This window comes from Manis pentadactyla, chromosome 4, assembly GCF_030020395.1.
Source record: "Manis pentadactyla isolate mManPen7 chromosome 4, mManPen7.hap1, whole genome shotgun sequence".
Taxonomy (NCBI): domain Eukaryota; kingdom Metazoa; phylum Chordata; class Mammalia; order Pholidota; family Manidae; genus Manis; species Manis pentadactyla.
In genome coordinates, this window is record NC_080022.1 from 32,805,146 (window position 1) to 32,829,497 (window position 24,352).

At 35.2% G+C, this 24,352-nt stretch overlaps 1 protein-coding gene across 4 annotated transcripts in view; it reads right to left on the reverse strand.

The window, feature by feature from the left end:
• Window positions 1-24,352, reverse strand: part of FOXJ3 (forkhead box J3) — a 164,197-nt gene that overhangs the window by 75,015 nt on the left and 64,830 nt on the right. For all 4 annotated transcript variants that reach the window (XM_036892902.2, XM_036892903.2, XM_036892901.2 and 1 more), the window contains exon 4: window positions 22,515-22,589. In XM_036892902.2, the coding sequence (XP_036748797.1) occupies window positions 22,515-22,589 (75 nt within the window). The remainder of the gene's footprint in view (window positions 1-22,514; window positions 22,590-24,352) is intronic.

The following is a 24,352-nucleotide window of genomic DNA, read 5'->3' on the forward strand; positions in this document are numbered from 1 at the left end:
ATCTTTACAAATGAGAACTGCTCAAAATAGATACTCAAAATCTAAATTGGGTCCAATGGACCCTGATGGTATACTGAAGGTTAAATAAAATGTATTAAATATTCCCTCCTCCAATATTTGACAACATATTGTTTTGTACTAATCTTCTAATACTTATTTTTAACTCATTATAATTTCTATCAAAGAGCAAATACACAAATATTTCACAAATCTTAAATTTTAAGAGCCAAAAAGGACCTTTAGAATAATGGATTACAACTTTAATTACTAAAGAGAGTTATATGTACAGAAGTTAAATAATTTGGCTAATTCTAAAGGTTTATCATGTAACATTTGCTGAATTCCTTATTTGCACAAAAAAAGACAAATAAAAGGTAAATAATAACAGCCAAAATGTTTTTAATGAAATTTATTATCAAAAAGAAAATTCAAGGACCACATGATACACCTGGATATAACCTGAAGAGTACCTAAGCCACCACTAGGAAAATGGTACCTGTTGAAACACCCCAAAATGCCTAAACTTCTCAAACTCTGGATAGATACCAGAAAGGTAAACAACCCTTCCCTCCATGACAGTTCACTCAGGATTGACGATGTGCTAGTCACAACGCAAGCACTAGGAATACAAATAAAAAAATAAGTCTCAGTCTCAAGGGTGGTAAGGGAGACATAAAAGATATCTGCAAGTTAACTCTTACAATCCTCACTCAAAAGTCACTTTCTCAGTGAGTTTACCTTGCTTATCACTCTTTTGGAAACTGCAATCCACACCCCAATCCACTTTATCCTACTCTATGTTTTTCTACAGCATTTGTAATTATCTAACATTCTTTATAATTTGTTTATTGTCATTCTCCCATAAAGTTCTAAGTTCCTCAAGGGCATGGATTTTTCTCTGTTCTCTTTGCTGATTTATTCCAAATGCCTAGAACAGTGACTAGCACATAAAAGGCAAATGAATAATCACCATACAGTGTGCTAAGACAAGTGAACTGAAACTATGAGGATGCTCATACTCTTATGTGACTAAGGAAGGGAAAACACTTTAGATAGAAAAAATAGCTCATACTCAATAAGCATGTTTAACCTGGTGTTTTATGGATTCCCAGGAGGGTCTATGGACAGGACTCAGAGGCTCCATGAACTTGCACGTGCAGAAAATGCTGAAATTCAGCATTTCCTTCCATTATGAACATATGAAATTCAACATTTCGTTGCATTAGGAATTAACCACAATATTAGCTGCACCTAAAAATCAGTTCACCCACCATCACAATAGTAGTTTTTGTCTCAAAATGTCAGCATTACTACTCATTACTTACCCCTACTTTTGTTTTTAGGATGTTACCATATTCAAGTGTGTTGCCTAATGTTACATAAAGCATATAGACTATCATAAATGTTATAATATTTTTATAACTACCTTCATATAACTGCTTATCTTTATAATCATCTATATTCTGGTTTATGCGTTTAAAATATTTTATTCTGAGATAGCAGGAGATAAGGCCAGAAAGATTGGCTACACCCAGGACAAATCTAACTAAGGATACTAGATGTAGGGTATGAGCAAATGAAAACTCTTACCAATTGTTTTCAGTAATGCAGAGCATTCTACATGAAATAGAATCACCACATTAATAAACCTTAGTAGATACTAAATGTAATATATTGCGCATTTTCAAAGTGCATTACTAAGTAATAGGGAACCTGGGAGTACACAAAAATGTAAGAAAGGAAAATTTTTTACAATGTAAATATATTATTCTGAGATGGGTTCCCAAAGTTTCAACAGAACTGCCAAAGAGAGCCATAGCAAACAGAGAATTCTGGTGCTAAAGTTACAGACATATGAGAGACAATAAGACATGGAATCTATTTATTTGACTAGGTTAAAAAGGACCATGGTAAGAAATGAGTCCAGACAGCTAAAAAGAATTTTAAAATTCTTATCTTTTTCCCTTACTTGAATGCGATTTCTTTCCCTCAATATTTTAGGTGATTGAGTTTTCTTATACTTAGTAATTCATACATCCTACAAATTCACTAAAAATATATTATTACTATAGAAATTAAAGATGGTGGGGTCAGAGGTGAGACACAGGATTCCTCCTAAAACCACATATAATCAGAAAATATAATACAACTAATCCTGAGAGAGCAACAGGAAAGGGGACTGCACCAGACTGCATACACCTGGAGAAAAGAGCAGACCTCATACCAAAGCAGTGTACAGCGGGACCCAGGCCCTTCCCCCACCCCAGCTCATGGGTGGGAGGAAGAGAAACTGAGCAGGGAGTGAGTGGAGGCCTGGGACTGCTGAATACCTAACTCCAGAGATGTGCTCTGGGAGCACAAACCTACATTTCATGGTGCTTTCATGGTACTCTTGTGATTACGGGGTTGGAAAGCTCAGACAGACAGAATTCTGGACAGACTGAGATTCTAGCCGCTTGTGGAAAGGAGACATCCATATCCGGCTGCTCTGGGACAAAAGCTTATACCTGTGTGCTTGGCACACTGGTTCAGGCATAGCAGCCAGGAAGCAAGAAACAGCTCTTTCCTCCCCTCAGGCACCAATACCACTCCCCTGTGACCCCAACACTGCTTCAGGGACTGAGCAGCTCCAGAGACTGGAGCTTCTGAACACTAGAGGGCGCCATATACAAATATGAAATGACACAGGAACCTGGTACAGAGTAAAATGATGAGAAAGATGACATGGACCTCATGACTCTTCCTGAAAAGGACTTCAAAATAAAAATCATTAACATGCTCACGGAGGCACAGAAAGATATTCAAGAACTCAGGAATGAATTCTGGCCAGAGATCCAATCGTTGAAGAGCATAATGGAGGAAGAGCATAATGGAGGGTATTAAAAGCAGATTGGATATGGTGGAGAAGACGATAAATGAAATACAAACTAGAGAAGAGGAATACAAAGAAGCTGAGGCACAGAGAGAAAAAAAGGATCTCTCTAAGAATGAAAGAATATTCAGAGAATTGTGTGACCAATCCAAATGGAACAACATTTACATTATAGGGGTACCAGAAGAAGAAGAGACAGTAAGGGATAGAAAGTGCCTTTGAGGAGTTAATTGCTGAAAACTTCCCCACTCTGGAGAAGGAGATAATCTCTCAGGCCATGGAGGTGCACAGATCTCCCAACACAAGGGACCCAAGGAAGACAACACCAAGACATATAGTAACTAAAATGGCAAAGATCAAGGATAAAGACAGACTGTTCAAAGTAGCCAGAGAGAGAAATAAGATTACATACAAAGGAAAGCCCATCAGGCTAAAATCAGACTTCTCAGCAGAAACCTTACAGGCCAGAAGGGAGTGGCAGGATGTATTTAATGCAATGAAGCAGAAGGGCCTGGAACCAAGATTACTTTATCCGGCAAGACTTTCATTTACATTTGAAGGAGGGATTAACCAATTTCCAGACAAGCAAAAGCTGAGAGAATTTATCTCCCACAAACTGGCTCTACAGTCTATTTTGGTGGGACTGCTATAGATGGAAGTGCTCCTAAGGTTTAACAGCGGTCACCAGAGGTAATAAAACCACAGTAAAGAAAGTAGAACAGCTAATTATTAAGCAAATGCAAAATTAAATCAACTATCTCCAAAGTCAATCAAGTGATAGACAAAGAGTACAGAATATGATACCTAATATATAAAGAATGGAGGAGGAAGAAAAAGGAGGAGAAAAAGAAGAGAACCCTTAGATTGTGTTTGTAACAGCATAATAAGTGATCAAGTTAGACTCTTAGATAGTAAGGAAGTTAACCTTGAACCTTTGGTAACCATGAATCTAAAGTCTGCAATGGCAATAAGTACATACCTATCAATAATCACCCTAAATGTAAATGGACTGAATGCACCAATCAAAAGACACAAGAGTGACTGAATGGATAAAAAAATAAAACCTATCTATATGCTGCCTACAAGAGACTCCCTTTAAACCCAAAGACATACACAGACTAAAAGTGAAGGGATGGAAAAAGATATTTCATGCAACTAATAGAAAAAAGTAGGATTTGCAGTACTTGTAGGAGACAAAATAGACTTCAAAACAAAGAAATTCACAAGAGACAAAGAAGGACATTACATAATGATTAAGGGGTCAATCCAACAAGAAGATATAATGATTATAAATATCTATGTGCCCAACACAGTAGCACCTACATATGTGAAACAAATACTAACTGAATTAAAAGGAGAAATAGAATGCAATGCATTCATTCTAGGAGACTTCAACACTTCACTCACTCTGAAGGACAGATCAACCAGACAGAAAATAAGTAAGGACACAGAGGCACTGAACAACACATTAGAACAGATGGACCTAACAGACATCTACAGAACTCTACATGCAAAAGCAGCTGAATACACATTCTTCTCAAGTGCACATGGAAAAATTTCAAGAATAGATCATATACTAGGCCACAAAAAGAGCCTCAGTAAATTCAAAAAGATTGAAATTGTACCAAAGAGTTTCTCAGACCACAAAGGTATGAAACTAGAAATAAATTATGGAAAAAACATGAAAAATCCCACAAACACATGGAGACTTCACAACATGCTCCTAAATAAGCAATGGATCAGTGACCAAATAAAAACAGAGATCAAGTAATATATGGGGACAAATGACAACAATAATTCAACACCGGAAAATCTGTGGGACGCAGCCAACGCCGTGGTAAGAGAAGAGTATATTGCAATACAGGCCTACCTCAGGAAAGAAGAACAATCCCATATAAGCAGTCTAAACTCACAATTAATGAAACTAGAAAAAGAAGAACAAATGAGGCCCAAAGTCAGTAGAAGGAGGGACATAATAAAGATTAGAGCATAAATAAATAAAATTGAGAAGAATAAAACAATAGAAACTGTCAATGAAAGCAAGAGCTGGTTCTTTGAGAAAATAAACAAAATAACCCCGTAGCCAGACTTATCAAGAAAAAAGAGAGTCTACACACATAAACAATATAAGAAATGAGAAAGGTAAAATCACTATGGACGCCACAGAAATACGAAGAATTATTAGAGAATACTATGAAAAATTATATTCTAACAAATTGGATAACCTAGAAGAAATGGACAACTTTCTAGAAAAATACCGCCTTCCAAGGCTGACCAAGGAAGAAATAGAAAATCTGAACAGACCAATCACCAGCAACTAAATCAAACTGGTAATCAAAAAACTACCTAAGAACAAAACGCCTGGACCAGATGGCTTCACTACTAAATTTTATCAAACATTTAGTGAAGACCTAATACCCATACTCCTAAAAGTTTTCCAAAGAGTAGAAGAACAAGGAATACTTTCAAACTCATTCCATAAGGACAGCATCATTCGAATATCAAAACCAGGCAAAGACACCACAAAAAAAGAAAATTACAGACCAATATCCCTCATGAACATAGATGCAAAAATACTCAACAAAATATTAGCAAACTGAATCCAAAAATACATCAAAAAGATCATCCATCATGATCAAGTAGGATTTTTTCCAGGGATGCAAGGATGGTACAACATTCGAAAATCCATCAACATTATTCACCACATCAACAAAAAGAAGGACAAAAACCACAAGATCATCTCCATAGGTGCTGTAAAAGCATTTGACAAAATTCAACATCCATTCATGATGTTGAATGGGTATAGAGGGCAAGTACCTCAACATAATAAGGGCCATATATGACAAACCCACAGCCAACATCATACTTAACAGCAAGAAGCTGAAAGCTTTCCTTTAAGATTGGGAACAAGACAAGGATGCCCACTCTCCCCACTCCTATTCAACATAGTACTGGAGGTCTTAGCCACGGCAATCAGACAACACAAAGAAATAAAAGGCATCCTGATTTGCAAGGAAGAAGTCAAATTGTCCCTGTTTGCAGATGACATGACATTGTACATAAATATCCTTAAAGAATCCACTCCAAAACTACTAGATCTAATATCTGAAATTCAGCACAGTTGCAGGATACAAAATTAATACACAGAAATCTGTGGCATTCCTATACACTAACAATGAACTAGCAGAATGAGTAATCAGGAAAACAATTCCATTCACAGTTGCATCAAAAAGAATAAAATACCTAGGAATAAACCTAACCAAGGAAGTGAAAGCCCTATATCCTGAAAACTACAAGACACTCTTAAGAGAAATTAAAGAAGATACCAATAAATGGAAACTGATTCCGTGCTCATGGATAGGAAGAATTAATATTGTCAAAATGGCCATCCTGCCTAAAGCAATCTACAGATTCAATGCAATCCCTATCAAAATACCAACAGCATTCTTCAACGAACTAGAGAAAACTGTTCTAAAATTCATATGGAACCACAAAAGACCTTGAATAGCCAAAGCAATTCTGAGAAGGAAGAATAAAGCTGGGGGCATTATGCTCCCCAACTTTAACCTCTACTACAAAGCCACAGTAATCAAGACAATTTGGTACTGGCACAAGAATAGAACCATAGACCAATGGAACAGACTAGAGATGCCTGATATAAACCCAACCATATATGGTCAATTAATATACAATAAAGGAGCCATGGATATACAATGGGGACATGTCAGCCTCTACAACAGTAGGTGTTGGCAAAACTGGACAGCTACATGCAAGAGAATGAAACTGGATTATTGTTTAACCCCATACACAAAAGTAAACTCGAAATGGATTAAAGACTTGAATGTAAGTCATGAAACCATAAAACTCTTAGAAGATAACACAGGCAAACATCTCCTGAATATAAGCATGAGCAACTTCTTCCTGAACGCATCTTCTCGAGCAAGGGAAACAAAAGCAAAAATGAACTTATGGGACTACTTCAAACTAAAAAGTTTCTGTACAGCAAAGGACACCATCAACAGAACAAAAAGGCATCCTACAGTATGGGAAAACATATTTGTAAACAACATATCCGACAAGGAGTTAACATCCAAAATATATAAAGAACTTACATGCCTCAACACCCAAAAAGCAAATAACCTGATTAACAAATGGGCAGAGGATATGAAGAGACAGTTCTCCAAAGAAGAAATTCAGATGGCCAACAGACACATGAAAAGATGCTCCACATCACTAATCAGAGAAATGCAAATTAAAACCACAATGAGATATCACCTCACACCAGTAAGTATGGCCAGCATTGAGAAGACTATGAATAACAAATGCTGGTGAGGATGGGGAGAAAGGGAACCCTCCTAAACTGCTGGTGGGAATGTAAGCTAGTTCGACCTTTGTGGAAAGCAATATGGAGGTTCCCCAAAAAACTAAAAACAGAAATACCATTTGACCCGGGAATCCCATTCCTTGGAATTTACCCAAAGAATACAACTTCTCAGATTCAAAAAGACATGTGCACCCCTATGTTTATCGCAGCACTTTTTACAATAGCCCAGATATGGAAGCAACCTAAGTGTCCATCAGTAGATGAATGGATAAAGAAGAGGTGGTATATATACATAATGGAATACTATTTGGCCATAAGAAAGAAACAAATTCTACCATTTGCAACAACATGAATGGAGCTGGAGGACATTATGCTCAGTGAAATAAGCCAGGCAGAGAAAGACAAATGCCATATCATTTCCCTCATTTGTGGAGTACAACAATGAAGCAAAACTGAAGGAACAAAATAGCAGCAGACCCAGAGACTCCAAGAACAAACTAGTGGTTACCAAAGGGGAGGAGTGTGGGAGGGTGGGTTGGGAGGGAGGGAGGGAGAAGGGGATTGAGGGGTATTATGTTTAGTACACATGGTATGGGGGATCACAGGGAGAACAGTGTATCACAGAGAAGGCACATAGTGGATCTGTGGTATCTTGCTGCACTGATGGACAGTGAAGTGACTGCACTGGGGTATGGGTGGGGACTTGATAAAATGGGTAAATGTAGCAACCACATTGTTTTTTCATGTGAAACCTTCCCAGGAGTATATATCAATCATACCTTAATAAAAAAATTTTTTAAAAAGAACATAAACCATCATCTATTTAAAAAAATGTTTTATTAATGCCAAACAACCCAAAGTTCAATGCCTTAAGAGCCTTTACAGCACTTATTTTTTTAACTTCTCTACAAGCTATCACAACTTGGCAACAGTGAAAGGATTTATGCTAATACACAATTTATTATCATTTTTTATGTAGTAGCTTTACATAATGAAGACTGGGCCACCAACTTTTAAGAAATCTTGATCTCTGAACCTAATATACTATACGAAATTTTCTTTTTTTTAAGTGATTAGCTCACTACTAGACCAGAAGTTTTAATGACAGTGACATCTTATTCATCCTTGTATTTCCAGAGCCAACCTTAATACACAGCATAAAGTTAAAATTCAAATAAATGTTTGCTAAACTTAACTCCAATGATGTCTTATTTGAAGACACACTTAAATTATTAAAATAATTTATTAAAATACTCAGAACATCCAGAGCTACACAGACCTATAGATACTGAAGTTCTACTTCTTTGTATATATACCCAGCATTTTATTTATTAACTTAAAAGAAATAAAGGATGGAAAGACATACCAAACTCATGGATTAGCAGATTTAGTACTAAAAGGACAATCTGCCCCAAATTGATCTATAGATTCAATGCAATTCCTATCCAAATCCTAGGCAGTTCAGTTGTAGAAACTGACGAGCTGATCCTAAAATACTTATTTGACCAGAAAAGTCAAAATAATCTTGAAAAAGAAAACGAAGTTGGAAGATTCATAATTCCTTATTTTAAAACTTTCTACAAAGTTACAGTATTTGAATTAAAAGTATAGAAATAAACCTGTATATTTATAGTCAACTGATTTTCCACAAGCTACCAAGATAAAATGATAGGGAAAGACTAGTCTTTTCAGCAAATGGTGCTGGGAAAACTGGATATCCGAATGTAAAAAAATGAAAATGCATCGCCTCACAACATCTATAAAAACTAATCCAAAATGGATCAAAGACCTAAATGACAAGGCTGAAACTATAAAACTCTTACAAGAAGAGGTGAGGTATAAATCTTCATGACTTTGGATTATATAGTTTCCCAGACATGATACCAAAAGTGCAAGCAACCAAAGAAAATTGATAAATTCACCAAAATTTAGAACTTTAGTTTTGTTACAAGATATTATGGAGAAAATGGAAACACAACCCACAATGGAAGGAAAATCTACAAATCATATGTGATATATATTTTACATATATTAAAGAATACTTAGAACTCACTTATGAAAACACAACCTGAGTAAAAAACGGACAAAGGATCTAAATAGGTTTTTGTCCAAAGAAGATATATGAATGGCCAATAAGCACATGAAAAGATGATCATTTGTCATCAAAGCAATGAGAATGAAAACTGTAATCCAATGAGATACCACTTCATACCCACTATTATGGCCATAATCAAAAAGACACACAATAAAAAAGTGTTGGTAAGGTGTGGAAACAAACAGAAGCTTCTCAACTGAGAATGTAAAATGGTGCAGCCACTTTGGAAAATAGCTGGCAGGTCTTCAAAAGATTAAATACAACTCAGCAATTCCATTCCTAAAGAAATGAAAACACATCCAAGAGAAATGAAAACAAGTCCATACAAAAGCTTGTACACAAATAATCACAGCAGCATTATTAATAATAGCCAAAAGTGCAAACAGCCCAAATGTGCATCAACTGATGAAATAACTGTGATACAGCCATACAATGGAGTATCACTCAGTCATAAAAAAGAAATGAACTACTGCTACATGCTACAGCATAAATGATCCTGAAATCCTTATGCTAAATGCAAGAATCCAGGCACAAAGGTTAAATAATGTATGATTCCATTTATATAAAATGTGTGAAATGACAAATTTATAGAGATAAACCAAATCAGTGATAGCCAGAAGCTTGAGGGGTGGGAGAGAGAAATGGGAAGTGATGGTTCATGAGCACAGGGTTTCTGTCTGGGGTGATAAAATGAAAATGTCCTGGGATTAGATAATGGTAATGGTTGTGTAACTTTGTAAATACACTAAAAAGCACTGAACTGTACACTTTTAAAGGGTAAATTTTATGATATATAAACTATATCTCAATAAAAAAATTTTTATTTATAAGATTTTTATTTTTCTCTAGATAGGAAGGCTACCAAGTTAGAAATTTTACCATAGTTTAAGAACAATCCTTGACTCTTTAAAATGGACACAAGCTTTTCAACTACGGACAGTCCTCAGGTTACAAATAGTCTTGATATTGATCCAACCAGAACTATTACACTTTCTCAGGAAAACAGAGGTCAGTCTTTTTCAAGAGGCCTTGTATTCCAACACCATAATTTAAAAACTCCTGTCTGTTATAGGATAGACTGAACTACTCCAATGGAAAGCTCAGGCTGCAATCTACCTAACTTTCTGCCCTGTGGCACCTCCCAGAGGTCATAAGATCAAAGGTTGCAGATGACCACCCAGGGTTCTCTTGAAGGCCCAGTAGCGACCCTCTCCTCCAAAAACGTGCTTTTTTTTTTAAATTAAGAAATAACAGGAATCCAGAAGCTCTAATCTAATAAAGTAGTATGCTCAACACTCTCAAAAAATCACTGTCACAAAGCAAGGTCAGTGGGATTGCCCAGAAATAAGTCTCTTGATTTCTAGCTGTTTCCTGGCTTTCCTTTGGATCTGGTCAGTCTTTGATAAAGTTCTAAATAATCATTAATGTCAGTGAAAGTCAAGCAGTTCACCAACTTAGAGAATGAGAACTCCAAAGATTCTCTCAATTCAAAGTATATGTAAGTTAACGTTAAGAAGTTAAATAAACTGTATTGACCCATGACTTCGTAATCAAGAGAAATGGTCGGAGTAAAAAAGAAGCCAAGAAACAATTTCTAGAACATCTAAAGACCAACCTTAATTTAAACAGTAAGAGAATTAATGTACAATAAGGGAAGTTTAAAAAGAATATAGCAGCTATTTCTTAGTTAACTTGGAAAAGACAATCATTCTTGTGATAAACATTTATTAGTCATCTACCATGTATCAGACACTATGCTGCTAGGTGCTGTGGGAGGGGGATATGAAAATGTCAAAGATCCAATCCTGGTCAACAAAAAACTCATGAGGTGCAACATATCAAAATATAGACAGCTAAGTCATTCAGGAGCTATAATAGTAGTCTGCACAAAGAGCTATAGCAATAAAAAGGAGAGAGGTGAAAAGAGGGAGAAATAAAGAAGGTGAAATAGGATGAAAAATTTCGGAAGTTTACCTTTTTAATTCAACACTACCAGAGTAATGTTGACACTGAGCTGGACACTAAAGGATGAGTAAAATGGAAAGAAAGGGTATTCTAGATACAACAAAGAGAATGGACAAAATATGAAGATATAAAACTGCATTATAAATTCAAGAAAAATAGTGCAGTTTAATGAATATAAAGTTTAGGGTCACTAAGCTGTGGACTGGAGTTGAAAATGCAGCAACAGAGGTAGGTCTGTGTTTTTACTTGTATACCACTACTTTAAGGCAGCAATGTAGAAGATGGAGCAAAGACAAGCAGGTTTTAGAGGAAGGAGACCAGTGGAGGTGACATAATAATCCAAATTAATTTATCTTAAAATAATTTTATTTTTTAAACACCATTCCTTCTAATAACTTTGCTTTCATATAAAACCCAGGATCTCAAAATATCAATGGTTATGTAAGGAATCAAGAATGACTGAACTGGGTTCATGGGGTTCCTAAACCCGATACAGAGAAGGACAATTCTACATACTTCTTATTATAAAAACCTTATCAGTAAAAATTATCCAGTATGAGGAAAAAAAGAAAAAGAACAAGGGACAATGAATAAAGAAAGCCTCAATGACCTGTGAAACAATGTCAGTCAGTCATAATTTAGTTGGACGCTAAAAGGAGAAAAAATGGGGCCATAATTTTTTTAAATAATGACCAAAAAATATCCCAAAATTGGATGAAAACCTCTTCTTATTGATCCTAGATTACAAATCCCATGCAGAACTATTACAAAGAAAAACTACATTGAGGCACATCATAGTCAAACTGCTTAAATCTAAAGAAAAGAGAAAAATCTTAAAAGCTGCCCAAGAGCAGTGGGTTGGGGAGAAGACACATTAGTCCCTCCTTATTCACAGGGGATACATTCCAAGACCCCTAATGGATGCCTGAAGCCATGTATAGCACCAATCTATACATACATACCCATGATAAAGTTTAACTTATAAATTAGGCACAGAAAGAGATTAACAACAATTAATAGTAAAATAGAACTGATACAATATATTAAAAGTTATGTGAATGTGGTCTCTCTCTCTCTCTCTCTCTCTCAAGATACCTTATTGTACTGTACTCATCCTTCTTCTTGTGATGATGTAAGATAAAATGCCTCCATGATGAAATGAAGTAAGTGAATGACACAGGCACCATGATGTAGCTAGCATTAGGCTACTAATGACCTTGTGATAATAATAAGGAAGTCATCTGGTCCAAGATCATTGTTGACCACGAATAACTGAAATCATGGAAATCAAAACCATGGATAAGAAGGGACTACTATACATACAGGGGAATAAAAATACATATGGCACCTGGCTTTTCACCAGAAATAATGTAGGCCACAGACAATGGAACATCTTCAAAGTTCTGAAACCCTGAGAAGGTGGGAAAAACATTACAAACTCAAGAGTTCACATCCAGAAAAACTATTCTGAGGATGAAATACAGATTTCTTCAGATAAACAAAAACCTACAAAATTTACAGTTGCAGTCCTGTACTATAAGAAATGCAAAAGGAATTTGTTAGGCTAAAGGGGAAAGATATCAGATTGAAATCTGAATTTATAGAAAAGAACACCAGAAAAGGTAAATAAATAGGAAAATATTTTTTCAACATAATTTCCTTAAAACAAAACTATTTAAAGCAAATAAACCTTAAGATAGGACTTATGATGTTAAATATAAGTGTAAGATCTAACAATAGCACAAAGAAAGGAGTGGGTAGATAAATGTAGATAGATGGAATTAAAGTGTTGAAAGGTTATTTGCAAAATGGATAGAAAGAGGTAAGTAATAAGTGGTATGAAGTGTGAGGTACATAGAGAAAGGGGGTAAATATTACAACTAAACAGACTTTGATTAAGTTAGTCATATACATTGTTAGGCTCTAGAATGACTACTAAACAATTAATGAAAGGGACAGAGCTAAGAAATCACTAGAGCAAATAAAATAGAATACTATAAACCATTTGATTCAAAAGCAAGGTTGCAGAAATGAAACAACACAAGTACAAAAGAAAAACAAATAGCAGTATTATGAACAATTACATTAAATGTAGACTAAACTCTCCAATAAGAAGGCAGAGATTATCAGATTGATTTTTAAAAGCAAGAACCAATGGCTATATGCTGTTTATAAGAGAGATACTTTAAATATGACATTTATAGACTAACAGCAAAATGCCAGAAAAAAATATACCAAGAAGTTGCCAAAGAAAGCTATAGTGGCTATATCAGTATCAAAGTAAGCTTCAAGACAGAGTATTTTAAGAAAGTAAGGAGAACATCTCATAACAAAAGACCAATTAAATAGGAAGATTAAACACACCATACGCAAATATTAATTTGAAATGGGCCATAGATCTAAATGTAAAATCTGAAACTGTAAATCCTACAGGAGAAAATGGAGAAGAAAATCTTTATGACCTTAGCTGATTTCCTGGACAGGACACAAAAGTCACTAATCATTCAATTAAAAACTGATAAATTAGACTTCATCAAAATTCAAAGTTCTACTCTTTTTAAGACACTTATGAAAAGGAAGGCAAACCACACTCTGAAAAGATATTTACACAATAAAATCCAAGACGTATATCCAAAATGTTGGGGGAAAAAACTATTAGAACTCAGTAATAATGACAACCAAATTTTAAAAAGAAAAAAAGGCAGAAGCCTTTAAAAGAACCTCCAGAAGAAAAGACAGATGAATCAACCAGTAAGCACATGAAAAGATGCTCAGCATCAATGGCCATCGGGGAAATTCAAAATGAAACAACAATGGACTAACAGTTCATACCAACTTAGATGGCTAAAATTAAAAAGTCCAGCTGATAGCAACTGTTGGCCAGGACGTGGAGCAACTGGAACTCTTATGCATTGTTACCAGGAATGTAAAATACACAACCAATTTGGATAAAGGTTTCCCAGTTTCATATAAAGTTAATATTTCACCTACCCTTTGAGACAGCAATTCTTCTATTATTCAAGAGAAATGAAAGCATATGTCCATAGAAAAATTGTATAAGAACTACCTAGTAGCTTGTTCATAGTAGCCCAAAACTGAAAACAACCCAAATGTCACCAACAAACACATGGATTAAAAAGTTGTGGTATATTCATATATTCATATATTACATACATATACTCATATGTTCATACATATACATAATCAGTAATAAGAAATAAACACTGACATATGCAATAGCATCAAAGATATTATGCTGAGTGAAAGAAGCCACACATAAATAGAGTATCTGCCGAATGACTGAATTTATAGGAAGTTCTATTTGAGGTTTATGTGAACCAATCTACTATGGAAAAAACTACTGTGGCCTTAAAGATCACGACCTGTAACTAGGGCCTGACTACAGGTGTGTTGTAAGATTGAGATAAGCATGTAAAATAGCTCCTATTCTATAAAGCAATATACAAATGCAGACATTATTATTCATTCATAATAATTTTGTTATAGCAAGTTAATGTCCTCCTAAGGAAGACTAGTAATGCCTCTTTGGCAAAATCCCCAAGAAAGATCACAAACTAAAATTATACAGCTTTGAACAGATCTTCCAAAAATGAATCAACAGCCAATTTCAATTTGATCCTAAAACAAAGATTAACTCTAGAGTTGGTGGGGGGGGGGGGGATGGCACACAACTGAAGACTAGGCAATATTCTTAAACAGAAGTGATCGAACAAGTAACACAGATAATTCATCAACTTCAGGAAAATTAAGGTAACCAAAATATAGACAATGCAACATAAAAAAAGATATGTAAAAGATCAACAATGGACTTACACACCTTTAGTTTCATCATTACAAAACACCACTTCAAATGAAGTATATTTTAATTATTCCAATAACTTACTTCTGATTGAAATCTTTTGTCAACACAAAGTACCCTGCTCTATCACACACTAATGTAACCATTCTTTAACATCCCTCAGAATAAAAACAGCCTAGTTTTGTTAGAAAATACCTTTTTCTGACAACTAAATGCAAGAAGCTATTAACTTCATATTCATACCTGGGGAAAGCAATCTCTATCATAAACAGCTAACTACTCCAAATAGCTATATCTGTGAATATTATGTTTTATGCTTTAACCCCACTGCCAAGTATACATGCTCATTAAAGTGAATTATCATACACTATTCTATGCTCTTCCTTAGCTCTTTAAGTACACCATTTCAAAGAGCTTCAGACATAATACTGGATCCCTGATCCCTTCTGCCCCTGGCTTCTCTGGCTTCAGACAAGGTCTCAATGGTCTTTTTCCCTCCCACTTTTGATGTGGCAATCCAGTTTAAAAGCATTTGTTTACCCTCCAACATCTTAGGATGCTGCTCCTGGTAGATGCCCATAGAAACAGCACAGTATTTGTATGCACCATAGAAAGAGTGCACATTATTTCCCAGTTTCAGTCTTGGTTTATATCTGTTGTCTTAGCATAATTAAAAATAAGAATCCTTTTCATTCTCAGAGGTTTCTAGTTTGGACAACAGGTTAAAAAGTCACTCTATTCATACTAAAAAAATAGGCTATGAACAGTGATATGTACAAAAGGCACTCAAAGCCAAGCAATGTGGCTGGCTAGCTGGCTGAATGAATGTATGGACAAAAACTATTCCAGTATCAGCATAGAGCTCTGGAACATTCCTGTTGAAAAACTGAAGGTTTTTAATACTTTTAAATATATTGATTATCAAATTAAGGTAGGTGTTGCCCAAGGGAAACTGATACAGATTTTACTCGTAATCGATGGATTAAAATTAATATGTAATTAACACTTTGATTATAGTATAGTAAATGTTCTTCTAAACGTTGAGGATACTTGAAAACCATATGTTCTATTAAGTTATTAATAGTTGGCCATACCTTGTTTTTAAATCATCAATACCTTAACCTAATCCTTTTAGAAATTATTTTTAATTGAGATAAATAAGGTATTATTACTATGTCATAATTTATTTCAAGAGATAAGATAGGTCACCCATATTTACTGTAAGTTAAAAAGCAGTTTAAAATGACTTATATATTACTAGTTTAGGTTAATTCAACAGTTTTACATCTCAGTATTGGTCAAATTAATAATTGAGTCTAAGCCTAAAAGAAAAGAACTTGATGGTCAAATGAACTTATGACTGGCAACAACCCATGTGTTCTTCAAATGTTGACTGACTAACTGTGGTTAAATCCATATAATGGAATAAATATATCAAGCAAAACGGAACGAACTGCTGATAACTCACAGCAACATGGATGGATAATAATTTCATTATGCTAAGTGAAAGAAGCCAGACTCAAAACACCTTCTACCATGTAAGTTCCACTCATATCTATTTCTGGAAAAGTAAAAATTACAGGCACTGAAAACAAATCACCAGTTGCCACAGCCTGGGGGGCGGGGATGAAGATGACTATCAAAGGACAAGACCATTCTCTATCTTGATCATGGTGATGATTACACTGTATGCATCTGTCAAAACTATTAGAACTATATACCAAAATGAATTTTATATGTAATTTTTAAATTTATGGGCAAAACATTATTTTTTTAAGTAGTTTAGATCAGAAAAAGAAAAAAAGAGGTCAACAAAAACAAAATGTTACACCCCACCCTTAAGAAGAGAACAAATACTGCACGTGCAAATGAAAGGCAGCTCTAACTACACTGCTTTGACCAACAATATGTTATCAAGGCTCTATGCCAGTACTTCTTTCCATTTCTGCAGTGTTCTCTCTCTAAATCAGATCCTCACCTCAGCCAACTCATTCTTTAAAACCCTCTCTGAATGCCTGCACTTACTCTCTGGTTTCTAACGTTGGTTTGTCTAATGGACTATTTCACGTTCACAATCTACCTCTGCTCTGTCTTGCACTCTCAGGCACCAATTCATTTCTTCATTCTTGGACCTCATGTTAGTACAGTCATCCCCCACTCTTTTTCGCAGTTTCACGTTCCACAGTTTTAGTATTCCACGCTAAACTGTGTCCAGAGCAGATGATCCTCCTGACATATAGTCAGAAGGACAATAGTCACCTATGTCACAAGGCCAATGTCACTTGCCTCACTTCATCTAATTAGTAGGCATTTATCATCTCACATCATCACAAGAACGGTGAGTACAGTACAGTAATAGTTGTTAATCTCTTACTCTGCCAAATTTATAAACTAAACTTTATCACACAGGTGTATATGTATAGGAGAAAACATAGTACATGCAGTTGACCCTTAAACAATGCAGTTAGGGATGCTGACAGTCCACACAGTTGAAAATCCACATATAACTTTGACTGCCCCCCAAAAATCTTAACTACTAATAGCCTACTGTTAGTCAGAAACCTAACTGGGCCTTAAATACATGTTCAAAAAGTTAATACGTATTTCATATGTTACATGTACTGTTACTGTATATAAAAATCTGCGTATAAGTGGACCCACACAGTTCAAACCCATGTTGTTCAAAGGTCAACTCTATACGGTTCAGTACTATCCTTGACTTCAGGGATCCTCTGGGGGTCGTAGAACATATATCCCCAGGGATAAGAGGGGATACCATACTTATATTAATTCCCTTAATTCCTGATACTCTCTCAACTTTCTTCTGACTGGTCCTTTAGGTAAACTTGATCATGACCCCTCCACAGCCTTCAACTGGGGTTCTTTAACCATGAGTTAAAACCATGAAGATTAGTAATTTCATCTATCCTTGAAGTGCTTCAGAAATAACAAACTCGGAAGGCCTCCCTTGGGACTCCCTACCAGTGTTTTTTGACTCCAATAAGTATGTCCTTATTTTTGTCCGACCAAACTCTTGCTCATCTTTAAATTCTACTTCCTCTTTGGTTTTACGCAAAGACACAGATAAGAGGTTAACTTCTTCCTCACAAAAATCATGCATCTACTTTAAGACTAGTATTAAAATTACATTCTTCCTTCTTCAGAGTACATACCTATGATTCCTTCAACACTGTTTATTACTTAATATTGTATCTCATGTTCTCAAACTGCTCATTTTTCTTTATGTTTTAATAATGTAACCCAAACAGAATACCAACAAATAGACAACTTACAAATAAATATAAAGGTGGTGAAAAGATAATATCCTTTGAAAAAAAGAGACCAGCCAACTATATTACATTCCTGCTATGACAGAGGACAATAGAAAAAATTACAATCTCAAAACTTTCAAAAGTTAATTCCCTAGCAGTGAATTTGTTATTTCCTCAGGAACCAGAAGACCCCAATCTTCATAGCCATTGAGCCTTTACCCTGGGTAAGAAAAGGATTCTCTGACCCCCTAAAAAAACATCTTCTTACTATGAATTCATTGTAATTCTCTCTCCTATGACAGACAGGTGGCCTTCATGGGGTCTTAAACTTCTTAGCTATCATCTCAGTTCTACTAGAGCTCACTGCTGCTAAATAATTATGCAACTGTTGAAACTACTTCCTATAACCTTTTATTTCCTTTAAAGTCAACATATCATTTTTATGAGCTGTAGACAGAACAAAGTTGAGAAAAGACTAAGCTGGAAAGCAAAGAGAACTCTATTTTAAAAAAAAACTAAATAGTTTTTCCATGTGAGCAAAATATTTGCCTTCAAGATAACTGAGAGACATAGTGAATTATAGAATAAGAAGGCTTTTGTCAAGTTAAATCAAAAAACAAGACCAAAATATAGAAAATAAAGCTAATGGGCAGAGAGAAGATAAAAGACAAGAATATTTTAAATGGAGATAGACTGCAGGATACAGAAACAGGGATTGTAATAAAAGGAAAAGGAAAAGAAAACAGAATTCTCTCCCCAAAAAAGCTGAAGAGTAATGGATGCAAATTTAATCTCATTTTGTGTTTCCTTTTAAAGAAAGCAATAATATGGCTGTTTAAAATCAGTTCAAGGAACAAAGGAAAACGGATTTCAGATGATCAGTGTACATGGGAAGTTATCAAAGATTAAGAATTTTTATGACAAAGCCTCTAGAAAATGAAGAATTGAGTCAGGAATAAATAGCCATATTAAAATACCTGTATTTCAAAACAATATTCTTCAAGTTTAGGCTTGCCTCTCCAGTAACAGACTGAACAGGAAGCTATACCAAAAAATACAGGAAAGATGGTGCTGTACAAGCTACCTCTACCTCTACCTCTACCTCTTGAACTTGTCTAGGTCATGGCAGTAGCTAACAAAATCCTAGGGGGTTAAAATCCACCCCATACCCAAGATCAAAAACTACTCCCACCCCACCTTGGCTCAATGGTTTTCTCCCACTGTGGTGAGGGTGGTTTTGCAAAAGCTCCTCAAATGCCAGGAAACACTGTAATACAAAAAGAAAAAACAATTCATAAGTACCCAAACTTAACTAACATTCTGGCGTCCCTCTCAAGGCCGATTGGTATGGTGGAAAAGCACTAGCCTAGGAACCAAGAAGCCAAGTGTATTCTGTTCAGCATCATTCTGAGATGTTTGCTATACTCCAGGTGACTCATGAGAAAGGGCACCAAATTCTTTTTGAAGGTTATTAAACTAGTAGAATATAAGCCAGAACCTGCTGATGGCCATCTCTGCCACTAACTGAGCTGAAAATGAAGCCATCAGAGAACCCAGCAGAACTAAAAAATGTGAAGAGATATTCCTGGTGACATAATTTAAGAAGCAGGCTCCAGTTTTCCCTGTGGTATTTTCACTTAAATTGGTCTTTAATGGGTTTCTGTAACTTGCAGGGAAGTTTGGTCAGTATACTTGGGTTCTAATTCCCCACTGAACATGAACTCAAGTCACTCCTTATTGGCCTTACTTTCCTGTTCTATAAAATGGGCTAGATTTGAGGTTTTTCAGTAACTTTTAAACAACAGAACTTTTTTTAAACAAAAATCTTATTCTGATATCAAAAAACGAAGTTCTTCATATAAATGTACTTTACAAAATCAGACTTACATTTACTTCTGACCAAAAGCAATAAAAACAATGGATATTTAAGTCTCACCTTGAGACTGAAAATAAAAATGACTATTAGTTAAATGTACTTTATAAGATCTAATGTATGATATTTATATTATGACCAAAATCAACGAGAACAATGATGTGTTTTGATAAAAAAAAAATTTCAAAACTGGTGACTAATGGTAAAAGTTGAAAGCTTTATCTCTCAGAATTCAATTTATTTCTACATTTTGTTTTGACTGCATATTAGTAAGCCAATCTTCATTCAAGAATAGTTGCAAAGAGTAACATATTTTCCACATCTGCCTTACCCACTGATACTATTTAATTAAAGGTGGAGAAAGCTTTGTTCTATACAAAAGAGAACCTGACAGCACAAGTTTTTTTAAATAGGCCTCAAACTAGTTAAAATTTAGAATATAATATAGTTAAGTATTCATGTGTGGTTTATTTTAATGATTTAAACCTCATTAAATCAAAATTAAATCTGAACCTAATGTTTACAGAATCCAATTAGTGCCTTCATACAACTCTAATAAAAACAGGTAATTCCTAAACTCTTTTAAGTTCATTTCCAGTCAGATTCATGTACACTCGCTGCTCACAGGATATTATAATGAAGCAAATGTAAAGTTATAATTCCTTTTTTCATAATAAGCCTGCTTTAAGGAAAGAAAAATTTCACCAATTCCTATTGGAGAGTTATAAACATAACAATAAATTCTGTCAAATAAGAAGGCTATTACAATAATGTATTCAATTTTAATGAGAACCAACTTGATGGAGCAGATCATATTAGATGCTATAAAAATTTATTATTTAAGAGTTTCCTGCTTTGCAATAGAAATGATTAACTCTCCATCTCTAATCTCAAGAAGTTAACCATCTAGTAGAGGATACAATACATTCATCCACTCAACAAAAGCGTCTCCTCAGCACCACCAGCCACTATGCAAGCAACTGGAACCAAAAGGTGAGTAATATACACATGATCCCTACCCTGTAAGTTTAGAGACTTTAACCTGAGGGCAGTAGATAACCAGTGAAGATTTTAAACAAAGAGAACATACGATTAGGTCAACATTTCTTAAAGATCACTGACTATGTGAAAGTTACTATAAATTGAAAGTAGTAAGCTCAAGGGGAGAGAGCAGTTAAGAGCTGCTACAATGATCACAAAATAACAGGACCAAAAGAGGGAACAAACAAAGCTTCAAAGAAGTAACATTGCAGTTCAATCTTAAAAGACAAAGAGTAAATCAGACAAGTAGAGGACAGGAGTTCATGCAATAAGAGAGACCACAAGAAAGGTATGTTTGGGAAACTTCAAATAGTTCCTCACAGTGGGTCTTGAATGAAGTGAGTCATAGCTAGGAAGTCAAATCAAGGGAAAGATAGTAAAGGATATTCTGTAACAAAGACACATCTCTAGGACATCTAAGAAATACTTTAGAGCAGGGTGATAATATGACCAGGCTTACATTTTAGATTCTTCCAGGGACAGCTGGCCTAAAGAAGAGGACAAGAAGTCTAATCATCCAACCAAGAACACAAGAACACACCCTTGCCAACAGATACACTGTCTCAAAGACTTAGTCTAATAATTTATCATGACAACCAAATATGGTCCAAGCAGTACTCTGGGCTTTAGAAACTAAGTAACTAGTACCAAACTCAAGCCACACTACAGTCGACAATGGCTACTGAAACAAAAAAGGGCTCTGCAGATAAAATACTAAAAATGTAAAGGTGGCATGAGAAATACAGGAGAGGAAAAAAAAACAGCAACTAAGAAAACAGGGAACTAACAGAAACAATTTTACTTCAGGGTAAAAATTACTTCCAATTGTTGTCAGTTACACATAGATCCACCTCTGTAATTAACAAATTGTGGCTCCTGTCAATCAGTTCAAGACCCAAATGTAATTTAATACACAACACTAAAAAAAAATAACCAAACAAAAACTAGACTAGAAACAGCAGAAGTACAACAGAAGACAAGCTCTACAACAACTAGTTTCCCACTACTGAAAAAAAAAACAATCTCCCTGAATGGCTGGCCCTTGAAGCATATACAACTAAAATGGTGATGGGGTGGGGTGGGGGGTAGGATGAGGGAAGACTTGCTATTTCATAAAGGTTTCTAATTAATAAACTACAGAAGTTCTTGAATGTTCTCATTCCAATTATTTTTCTTATATAACTCAGATTCAAAAATAATAAAAAATACAATGAAGAATCCAATTATTTTATCTTAAGAAAATGAATCCTACCTTTCCAGGGTCATCCTTGGATCGAGGCACTTTAAGGAAACACTTGTTCAGTGACAGATTATGTCGTATGGAATTCTGAAATTAAAAAAGAAAGGCCATAGGTCATTGGAATCCAAAAAACGAAACCCACCTTAAAAACACAATCAGAAACCTAAATATGTCTATGCATTGGAATACAATTTCAAACAGAATAAGCTTTTAAAATGAGCTTTAAATTTAAACCTTCCTGATTTTCAAATTATGAATATTGCAAAGGGAAACAAAAGTTTCTAATGGATTGTATAAAACTCCAAATAATGGAATATGTCCCATTTTAAATGTTTATTAAGGCCTTTTAATGATGCATGAAGATCCTATAATTAATATTAAGTATTAAATGCCAAATACAAAATTATATATGTATGACTTTAATTGTGACATTCTTCCATCTGTCCATTCATTCATTCATTCATGGAAACAAGCCAGAATGTAAAATGCCTAAGAGTTATTCTACATGGAATTACAGGTGATTATTTTTCTCTTCTTTTCTGCAACATTAAAATGATCTACAAGGCACATGTATCACCACTTTTGAATGGGTTAAAATTTAAAAAAAAAAGAATTCCATTGTTCATTACAAGAGCATAGAGAAACCAGTTAGGTTCTCACTACAACCTATAAAAAAGAAAACCACATGGGAAGACACTGACTACAGAGAGCTAGCAAGAACAGCTAGCTAGGTCCCACAATGTATCAGGAAAGAATAACCAACTTAGATCATAGGAACATGCACTTGGAGACCTGGAGAATCTGTGAAACAGGAAAAGCTTTTCATGAGTAAGTAGGACTGTGCCACAAATTTTACAGAAAATAGCCAAAGAACATTTCTTCTTAATGAAATTATTCAAAATCTATTCCATAATTCTGTTTGTTCCAAAATGGCCAGGTATTTGGTGGAGAGTGACCCCAACTGCATGTAGCCACTACCTAGATTTTTGGTGGGCATAGGGAAGGTGGTCATTTTTTTGGCATAATGTCTATTTTATTTTTAAATACAAAATTCAGAACTCTAACAACAATGCCTATATTAAAACTTCCTCTCATGAAGCAATATTGGGATTAGAGAAGTTTTTAAAAGATGACCAAAGAATATAAATTCAAGCCTATCTAATTACCAAATACCCATTTAAAACTTACAAACAGGAGTTCCACCTCTGCTTGGGATGTAAACAATTATAAAGAATGATGATCCCTTTTAAATAATGAGAAGACAAGGAGTGAGCCCCCAAAAAATCATACCTATTTTTGAGCTGCATCAGAACTGAGGTTGCAAGGCAGCCTCTTAGGAAATTAAATTCCAGAGAGGAACAAGCCTATTCAAGAAAAAAGGGGATAACTGCCTCACCTTTTGGCAGAGTATGGCAGAATGAGGTAGCTATAGTTCAAGCATCCAAGAAATTAGCCAAAAATGGAAAGGCCAGCCATGGGCTAGTGTGTCAGTTTAAAATAACAAGGGCCCCAGACGTAAATAAGAAAAGTCACTCACTCTTGAGCTCTTCTCCATGAGTCTTCACTGTAAAATCACAAGAAAGATTGGGGGTAGGAAAGGAGACCAAAGAAAGTCTCCTCTGTGGCACAGGCAGGAAGGAGGTAACTGACAAAGCAGTACCACCTTCTATAGACAAAACAAATAATTTTAAGTTTGAGGTAGGAGTAGCAAAACCTCTCATCCATAGGTCTCTGGCAAAGAATGCTTTTGTGGGAAGAATGTAAACAAAACCCTTATTTTGCCTCTCGGCAGAACACAGGTAAAAATTGACTGCTGATGAGGGAAGAGTAGAAGCAAACTCCTTTCACTC